The following is a 9,720-nucleotide window of genomic DNA, read 5'->3' as shown; positions in this document are numbered from 1 at the left end:
CCCCCCCCCTGCGCCGCGGTGTCTGGTAGAAACGGGTCCGTTTAAAAAATGCTTTCACGGACCAAAATTTGTGAAAATAATGTCGAGCAAAGGCCAATTATGCAGCATAATGCGTTTTACGCATTATGCTGCAAATGAGGGCAAATTATGCGTTTCGATGCGCATTCTCGAACCAACAAGTGTCAAGGGTGTCAAATATATAAGTGGTTTTGCTCTAGGTTTAAGTTTACTAAATTATGCTGCAATGCGAAAACATAAAGTTGCTATCTCTAAATATAGAAAGGAAGGGGAAGCTGTTTTCTCCCTTTTTTAGCTGTGTCCAGAGCTCAATCCTAGCCTTTGTTACACACTGCCCCGCGCCAGGGCAGTGGGTAACAAATGCAGACCTTTGTTCAACAGGTTGAGGGTCATACGGGAATGCGCCTAGTAATACATCCGAGCAACTTTCATGTTTAGTGAAGGTCCAATCTATTCTTTTGCGCCCGATTAACCCAATTTTTTATCATGGTTTGACTTTTATAGCCAAATTCCAAAATCCGTTAGACACTGCCCCACCCTCCGCCACCCTCCCTTATTCGTAATGTGGCTGCTTCAGATCCTTCGTACCTTACAAACTGAAAGCTTCATAATACGACGAACTCTCTTCGTAAGAAACTAAGAGTGTACTACTAGATTGCCGGAATTGTGGCCTCCTCGGATTTTTCTGACTAAGGAGACTCAGAATGACTGGAATGACTAGCAGTGGCTAAAAATGACTAGAAGACGTGCACTGACGTCCCGGAGTGAGGACCACACACCTGAAATGGCCTGTTCGCTCATCTAGTGCAGGCATGAAACGTTGCAAAGCACTCACCTTGCCCCACAACGGAATGCTCGCAGTCATCAGCTTCTTGCACAATCTGAGCGCTCGCCCTACCCGCCCATCGCACGCTACCTCGTTCTTGTATTGGCGGAAGCCGTCGATCTTAAAAGTGGTCAGAGTAGAGCGACACGCCTTCAGCAGCTCGATTGCAACATCAGAGCTCGTCTGCCAGAAACATATGGAAAAAAAAAAAAGAATTGCTCAGAGATGCACATAGGGACAACAATGTCTGAACATTTGAAACCAAATTTCTGCACCCCGAGTTAAATAGTAGTAAAATGTTGTCCTTCTACACTCTCAGCCCGTTACTGACATTTTGCAAGCAGACAATGAACTCGTTTCTACAGCAGTAAAACTCACGAAATTGCGAGTAATACTCACACATTTAGTGAGTATAGTTCCTAACAAAATAGTGAGTATTACTTACTAAATGTCAGTGACGGGCTGAGTGCATTCTAAAAATTTTACAAACACACCCTCCGTAAATTACATTGAATTTTGCACCCTCGAATTACAAACACGGTTTTCCTTGTAATACAAACAGTCCTGTTTTTGATACAAATAACTGGCTTCGTTAGGGTGCCAATAAAAAAAATAATTTTGATTTCTGAAAATATGTATTCGGTTTCTGGTTCCTGGAGGGGTGAACAGTTTAAACAAGTTAGTCGATCTCAATAAAACTCTAGAGTGCAGAAATATTCCCTCGACATTTAAGGTACAATAAGACGGTAAGTAAAAGTCGGAATTTTCCATCAAAGAGCTGTCCAAATAATTCGAAGGGATGATTTTCCAGAATACAGTTAGAAAAAAAATCCAGTCCTCTTTGGGAAATTTTCGAACAATTTGGAGAACAGTACAGCGGTTGAATCTATATCGGATCAGGTTTCTGTATTCCCGTCCCACACCCAAGCACACAGATTTCAGAGCAATCAGGAAGGAACTAAAGGGTTACATCTTCCTTAACAAATATCATTTTTTGGGCGGTCCGTAACTTCATCCGTTTCGGAGATATAGAAGTTTTAGTATGGACGCGATTTTGATGCGAAATAGAAACACATGAACTTATTTCGGATCAGCTGTCTCACATCCAGACAACTTCCGGATGAACTTTACTTCACACCAAAAGGTGTCAAACGCTCGGTCAAACGCGTAAGAGTCTCACACATAAGTTTCCAAAGCACCTAAGCACCAGGACTTACACTCTAAATATAAAAGTACAATTTTGTCCAAAGAAATGGAACCGATTCGTGCACATCCAGAAAGGATGCAGTTTTGTTTCTAAATCTAGACAAATTGTGTGAGGCTTTTCACAATTTTGTCCAATATAAGGAAGAAAAGTGCATCCTTTGGATGCGCACGAATCGGTTCCATTTCTATGGACAGAATTGTCCTTTTACATTTAAAGTGTTGGCTTTAGTACACTAGAAATCCTAGAGCAAGGTTCCCGCTCTCCGGAGAGCGAGAATTTGGCCCAAATTTCCTCGCTTTCTGGAGGGCGAGGTTTGATTTCCTCGCTCGATGCGGTAGATTACGGAATGTCACTCTTGACTGATAACGGGGAAACCACGCTCTTTTTGAGGGAGGATTTCTAAAGTTAATCTCTATTGATTTGAGTGAGATTTAAGAATTATTCTTAAGAAGAGCGAGGTTTCTAAATAATCACATTAATGTAGCAAGGAGAAAAAATCTCGCTCTTTTTAGGTCATGCATGACCTAACTCTAGTACACTGAAAAAATCATCTGATACAACGGGACTGGCAACGGACATTCCGTTATAGCATACTTCAGAAAAGAGATTAGGAAGAACCGTTCGAGTTCGACGATGTAACTAAATTTAGGGTACGGACGTGTCCGAAAAATAACAGCCGCTTATGTCCGTTAAATACGTGATACGGTTGCTCCGCTGCCCAAAAACGAGGTACGGAACAACCCGGAACAACCGTGTTGCTTCGACCATACAATTAAATTTAGGGTATGGACACGTCCGGAAAATAATTGCCGCGGTCGTCCGTTGATTTTCCGTTGTTTTTTCTCACAGTGCACTTGCAGTGTAATTTTAAAAAAAAATGAAATTTGAAAAGAAATGAAAATATTCACACGAAAAAAGGTTGGAACTTTCCAGAAAGTTTCAAACTAAACTTTCCACGGTGTAAAAACGTACCTCCTGCCAGAAGCTGAGCGTCTTGACCACTTTGGAACTGCCTGGATAGACCTTGACTAGGCAGTTTCCTACGTACAGCTCCTTGATGTGAAGCCCATCAATTGCGTGGAGAAATTTGACATTCTTTAAGCATCCCAGATGGACAACCTAAAACAAAGGCAAAAGTGGAAGAAATGTGTCGAAAGTGGCGCAAGTCGGAGGCATGGGAGCAAGCCGAACACCCTTTCTCCTAGAGGGTGGCCGCGCCGGGTTCTTTCTGCTTATACTGTACCGGATTCATGCGTGCGGGCGGCCTTGCCTATCGTCGCTCGCCATGGCGCCTTACGGCCCCGTGCGCAACCCGTCCGCACGCATGAATGGGGGTACAGTATAACACGGCGCGGTTCACCCACCCTGTATCTGTTTTCTACTTTGACAGTATTCTTAATAGTTACAAAAGCCTTTTAAGCAACTCACGGTAAAAAAAGGAAGACTTTCTTTAAGGAAAGAAGAAAATCTTGGGAGAACCCTCATATGTGAGGGTTCAACTCATCGATTTTGAATACATCTTCTCAATAAAATGAGGATTATTTGAGAAGAGTTCCTCTTAATCGCAAGAGTTTCTCCTTAAAAATGAGACTTCCTCCTGACTTCCTCAAAGTTTTTGATTTATCCGAAAACAAGACATTGTTTTTAACGTGCCGACATCTTTCGTTATAAGGAAAAATTTCCTTTTTACGTTACTGAATGAATTTTCCCGACAGGTCCCGCACTCCAACTCGTTGTTCACTTGCTCGCGCCTAACTCGCGTCTCACTCGCGAAAACTCACGCCAAATCAGCAAAACATTGCGCCGAACTCTTGAAAAAATGCGCCAAACTAACACTCTTAGTTCCTTACAAAGAGTGTTCTTTATATTCCGAACAATTGGGTTTGTAACGTACAAAGGATCTGGAACCACCGTATTACAAACGGATTTTCTTCGTATTACAAAGAGCACCAGTTTCTGAACAGAAGCATGCCCTTCGTATTACAAAGCCGAGCACTTAGTAATACAAAGGATTTGTTTGTACTACAAATATTCAAAACGCTTTGTACGTTACGAAGACCAGTTCTTGGTAAGAAACTTACAGTGAACGCATATCTCCTACTAACTCGTAAACTCTTTTTGCACCTATTTTGCAAGAGGACCCCTCGAATTTTCGCGAATTTTCCGGTTTTGGGTTTAAAAAGCTTGCGAAGAACCATTCTTTGCATGGCAGAGAATTTTCACGCGTTGTAAAATGCTTTGCATTGCGAACTAAATCCTTCGCATTGCGAACTAATTCTTCGCACCTTACGAAGAAAATCGTTCGTAACGCTGCAAAGTATTAGTCCGTAACCTTGCAAACCGATTCTTCTTGCGAAGAAAATAGTTTGCAATGCAAAGAAAATAGTTTGCAATGCAAAGAAAATAGTTTGCAATGCAAAGAAAATAGTTTGCAATGCAAAGAAAATAGTTTGCAATGCAAACTTCCTTACAATGCTTGAAAATTCTTTGAAAAAAATTTGCAGTGTGAGGATTCCTAAAGTTAATCTGTCTTGATCTGAGTGAAATTTTAGAATCACACGGGAACCTTCACAAAACGGGGAACTTTTACGTTTGAGTAAGGACAGATTGACGAATAAATAAGATCAAGTGCGTGTTTACTCAACATAAACCAGAAACTATGCTAGAACTGCTAATTAAATTTTGTTTAATTCGCAATTTTAGGGCGCCGAAAACAAGGGCATTTTAATGTCTGAGAAAGCTGTGGTGCACATTAAAATTTTGAGTGCTTGAGTTCAATTTTCGAGTGGGCGCAAGGGTCGGTTCGGCTGGTCCCGCACCAGGAGGGCGGAAGATGAGGGCGCGACTAGGCTCCATAACTTATCATAACACGAAGGGACGTTAGTTGTAGCGTAACATAGCAAAACGCATGTCAAGTTAGCAGTTAAAGTTATCGATTTTGAAATATGTCCGATGTTAGTCGTTGGAACTGCGGAGAAAAGTTGAACACGTCGACTAACTACCTTATTTCCAAAAGGGTTCAGTAAAAGTAACGAGTTAAAACTATAAAATAACGTTGAAACTGTTAAGTTCCTGCGAAGTATTTTGCTCCTTTGCAACTACGAAGCATTTACTTTCGCAATTACTAAGTGATGCTTTGCAATTACAAAGTGACACTTTGCAATTGCAAAGCGATGCGTTGCAACGTTTTTATTACGTCGCAAGAGACCCTATTCAGTCTCGGCTCCGGGAGAAGAAAACAGGAATCCCGACCGGAACCAGTACCTTTATCCTGCCATTTCTTCGCGAGAAAACTTGCAATCCCGACATAAAAAATTATCACAAACATTGTGGATTGTGCTTCTTCCTTCCAAAGCCATTTAAACGTTAAAATAGCGTTATTTATCGGAACTGGTTCCGGTCGGGATTCCTGTCTTCTTCTCTTTTAGCCGAGAACGAATAGGGTCTATTGCAAAGCATCACTTTGTAATTGCGAAGTAAATGCTTGGTAGTAACAAAGGAGCAAAAATACTTCGCAGCTCTGCAAAGCGAATGCTTTATGTAGGAATTTAACAGTGAAAGGTTGAGAAGTTATAAAGCTCTAGGCGCGAGGCGCATGGAGCAGCGCTTCGTTCCTCCTAAAGCCGGTCGACTAGCCCATGACTCGGCGCGAGAGGGTGATGACAGTTTTCTGCCACTCGTCTTGAACAGCGAGCGCGAACGCAAGGAAAACTTCGCGCCTGCCCCAATAATACTACACGGCAAACATCAGCATGATTGCCAAACGTAGTTTTCCCTTCATTTCCAGACGGTCTCTTTTAAAACTTCTCTTCTGAGCTCTAGGAGCAAACCGAGTAGTTTTTAAACACGCCAGCGAAGCAAGCAAGTGCAAAAATTTCGTGGTCATTGGTGCGCTAAAATACGCTGCAAGTGTTTCTAATTTCCCTGCGTGTTTTGGCAACCATCAAAATCGAAACGTTAACGTTAACCGGGGAAAACAAACAAAACTGGAACGTAAGGGAAAGTTTTACCAACGGGTAGAGACAGCCACACTGTCAAACTTTTTCTTGGATTTTAAGGTTATTTAGTGAAATTCAAGGGCGGGTGAACACTTACAATATCGGCCCTTAGAATCACAGAATCTGCCCTGAAACCCTCGGCTTCCAATGGGAAGACTTGGAATTTTCGTCTAGTAATCCAAGTCAACCCCTTGCATATCATACTAAAAATTCCAAGGCGTTCCCTTTGGAATCAAATGATTTCAAGGCAGATTCTGGGATTTCAACGGCCCAAAATGAAATTATACACCGGTCCTTCTTGAAGTTCACGAAACAACCTTGAAATCCAAAAAATATTGTTTACCGTGCACTGGGGTCTGTCAATAAACACGCAATGACAAATTAATTATCAGCAATCATGCTGCGTGAAAACCTAGATATTTTACAAAGAAGTGAATGAGCCCCGCTGGTCTAGAGGTTGCTGACTCACCTGCAGGTGGCCCTTGTAGTGCCTGAGGGTCCGCACCACCGCGGCCCAGTCCAGCTCCTCGCCGTCCTCGGTGTACTCCTGCTCCATGTCCAGGGTGAACTCGCGCACGCGGCGCGTGCACAGGCGCAGCGGGAACGGCGGCGGCCAGCTGTAGCCCACGTCGAGCGAGCGCAGGGCGGGCGCCACGGCCAGCAGGGGCGAGCACGAGGCGCGCACGTGGCCCCAGGCGGCCGGGTGGCGAGCCACGTGGCGGCACCCGCGCGACACGAGCCCCAGGCGGACCAGGTCGCGCCCGCTCAGCTGCCGGCACACGAGCCGCAGCACGAGCCCAGGCAGCCGCAGCAACGGGCAGTCCTAGACAGACCGTCGTGTTGCCAAACAGAAAATGAACCGTTCGGCCCAGGCCGCCAACGTCAAAGCACATGGTCAGTAGACCATTTCAGTCGCGGTGTCAAGAAGAAGAAAAGAAAAACCGAAGCAGGAAATAACAGTTGGGCGAGGAGTGAAGAAGGGCGGAGGGTATGGGGGGCGATTAGAAGGCAGTACTTTTCCGGTTTGTTATTCTTTACTTCTTTAAATCACCTAACCCTAACCCTGAAATGGTCTATTGGGGTTATCTGGCCAGGCTGACCAGGTAAGAAGCCTCGTTACTACTATCACTGTAGTGATTGTTGATCGGCGGAGGAGAAGTTGGGACGATCATAACGCGCCGGTCCCCCGCGCGGGCCAAGCACTAATGTTGCAGAATTTGTCCGGTATATAGTCCGGATAACCGAAAGAATGAACTCTACCTGGTTCCGCGCTCGACGGTGAGGCCCAACCCTACTCCTCTACCCGGCTCTGGTGTCACATGTGGAGCGTCCTCGAGCGGGATGCGTGGCGTGGCGTAGTAGAACCAGAATGGGGAGCCTGACTGAAGCCGTTTAAGCTCGCTATTTGTATACAAATTTCAATCTGACTCACATGGAATGGGTTTGAAATTCCTACCAAGAAAATCCCATGATTTAAAAAAAGCAGACGTCTGTACGGTTATTTTGACGCATCATTCAAAGCCATTACCGAAAGTAATTATAGTTTTGTGAGTCAGACTGAAATTTGAACACAAATAGCGAGTTTAAACGGCTTCAGTCAGGCGCCCCATTCTGGTTCTACTACGCAACGCACCCCGCTCGGGGGCGCTCCACATGTGACACCAAAGACGGGTAGAGGGGGGTTAGGACCCGCCAGCGAGGCCGGAACCAGGTAGAGTTCATTCTCTCAGTGATTCGGATAGGCGACAGGTTCGTCTATAAAGTCGATTTTTGGAAAACAGGTTGGACGTTTTCGCACGGGGTGCAACGCTTTGAGAACCTAAAGCGGGCGTCCAAATCACCTATACATGGACACTAACTGCAGGTTTGGTACGACAGAAAACATATTCACGAATTGGAAAAACAGAAAATATATACTTTTACAGCCCTAAAACAGGATTACCCCCCCTGGAAAGGTAGGACATCGGAACTTTGTTTTTTCCCTTTTTACTCCCCTCACTTCAGTCCACGTGCTTTATTGAAAGCAAGCGTGAAATGCAGAAAACTGAAGAAAATGTTGATTAGACTTCAGCGGGTCAATCACTTACCTGTCGCAGATCCTCAGGAACATCCAAAGGGGCATCCTCCGACACGGCTAGCTCCTTGCCCGACCGAATAAGATCACGTAGGCGCTGCACTTTCTGGAGATGAGATAATACGATTATGTCTAAGCGTGTTGTTGAAGCTTCGAAGGAAGTGCACTTCAGCTACCACTGTTCAGAAGACTTTTGGGGTTTTAGGTGGAGGTGAGTTAAATGAGCAAAGGCCAGTGGGATGGTCAAGCAGCCTACATTCAGTTGCACAAGTAACAATTCCCTGCCTGAAAAAGGAACTGGAACGGCTCTGTATTTTTCAATCCCGTTCCAATGTTAGAATCCTGCAAAGCAACACTTCGCAGAACTTCGAAGTATTTAGATCCTTTGTAATTACGAAGCACTTACTTTGCAATTACAAAGTGATGCTATGCACTAGACCATTCCACCGAATGTGGAAGAAGAAAGAAAAGAATCATAAAACAGCAGGAAAATGTACTCAAAACCAGTACGTGGATCATTATGGTTCACCTCTGTGGCGTGGCAAACCAACAAGTCTAAAATAATTATTTTTATCAAGGAAACAAGAAAATGATAACGATTTCATCAGTGAACGTTTAACGCATTAAAGCATTAACGCAATGAAGGTTAAAGTTATAGGTCGTCAAAGATTATTCTGGTGCTAGTTGGAGCTTTTTCCGGCATTTTGAGTCTAACTCTTAACGTCACAAGTTATAAGTTAAAACTTTAACGGATAACGTACCGCTTAAGGGGAGTTTCATGTTAAGTAACGGACCCCTGGTAGCAATACAGTTTCGGTGCATTTTACTTATTTTCTTTCTTCTTCCACATTCGGTGGAATGGTCAATGTACTGCTCAACAGATCAAATCGGTAACATTTTCTAGTTTTCTTGATAAAAACAATTATTTTGGACTTGTTGGTTTGCCACAAAGGTGCACTAAAATGACCTACCTACTGTTTTTAGCCCGCCCTTCTGCTTTGAAAAAGCTATCCAGCGGCTTATGCAAACGACCTCGTGTGTCTGTCTGTGTGTCTGTCTGTCTGTTCCACTAGAAGATGTGCTAGAGACTTGAAAATTTCAGGGTATCTTAAGGTCCACTCCTAGAGAACGAAACGCCTACGGCAAATCCTGGCAACCACCCCTAAGGGTGTAAATGGGGGTATCCAAGGTTCAAAAATTCTCCCACAAAGTAATTTTTATTTACGTTTTCCTAAGGGGTAACTCGTCAAAATGGAGCCCTTCGACCGATGAAAATTTTGTCCGTTTGGCTCTATCTCTAACCGTTTAGGCGCTAGAGGGTCTTTTTGGACGAAAATAAGCTAAAAGTTGCTGTACTGAACAATTATTTGTAGAAAAAGGCCTAGAAACCGCAAAATAGAAAGGAAACTCTCCCCCCACCCCCAAAACCCGTTTTCTAAGCAGAAGGGTGGATTGTAGTCACGGTGCTTCACCGTTACATCCCTTTCTCGAGTCTTTGGGGCAAACTCAAAGACGACGGGTTTAAGCGGGCCGAAGGCCTGCTACATCATTCGATCATGTTCTCCAGCAAATCGCGTGACAGAAATGGTCGGGCCGC

The 9,720-nt window shown here is 44.1% G+C and overlaps 1 protein-coding gene across 1 annotated transcript in view; it reads right to left on the bottom strand.

The window, feature by feature from the left end:
* The window catches only part of LOC113207255 (uncharacterized), a gene marked incomplete in the record, with an annotated part of 60,276 nt that overhangs the window by 21,910 nt on the left and 28,646 nt on the right, over nt 1-9,720 (bottom strand). The window contains 4 exon segments of the mRNA XM_052273690.1: nt 854-1,027; nt 3,024-3,170; nt 6,519-6,872; nt 8,137-8,229. Of these exon segments, the coding sequence (XP_052129650.1) occupies nt 854-1,027; nt 3,024-3,170; nt 6,519-6,872; nt 8,137-8,229 (768 nt within the window).

The sequence above is a fragment of the Frankliniella occidentalis genome, unplaced genomic scaffold (assembly GCF_000697945.3).
Source record: "Frankliniella occidentalis isolate FOCC.00 unplaced genomic scaffold, Focc_3.1 Scaffold293, whole genome shotgun sequence".
Classification (NCBI taxonomy): domain Eukaryota; kingdom Metazoa; phylum Arthropoda; class Insecta; order Thysanoptera; family Thripidae; genus Frankliniella; species Frankliniella occidentalis.
Note: the sequence above shows the minus strand (reverse complement) of the source record. Positions and strands in the feature narration are given on the sequence as shown.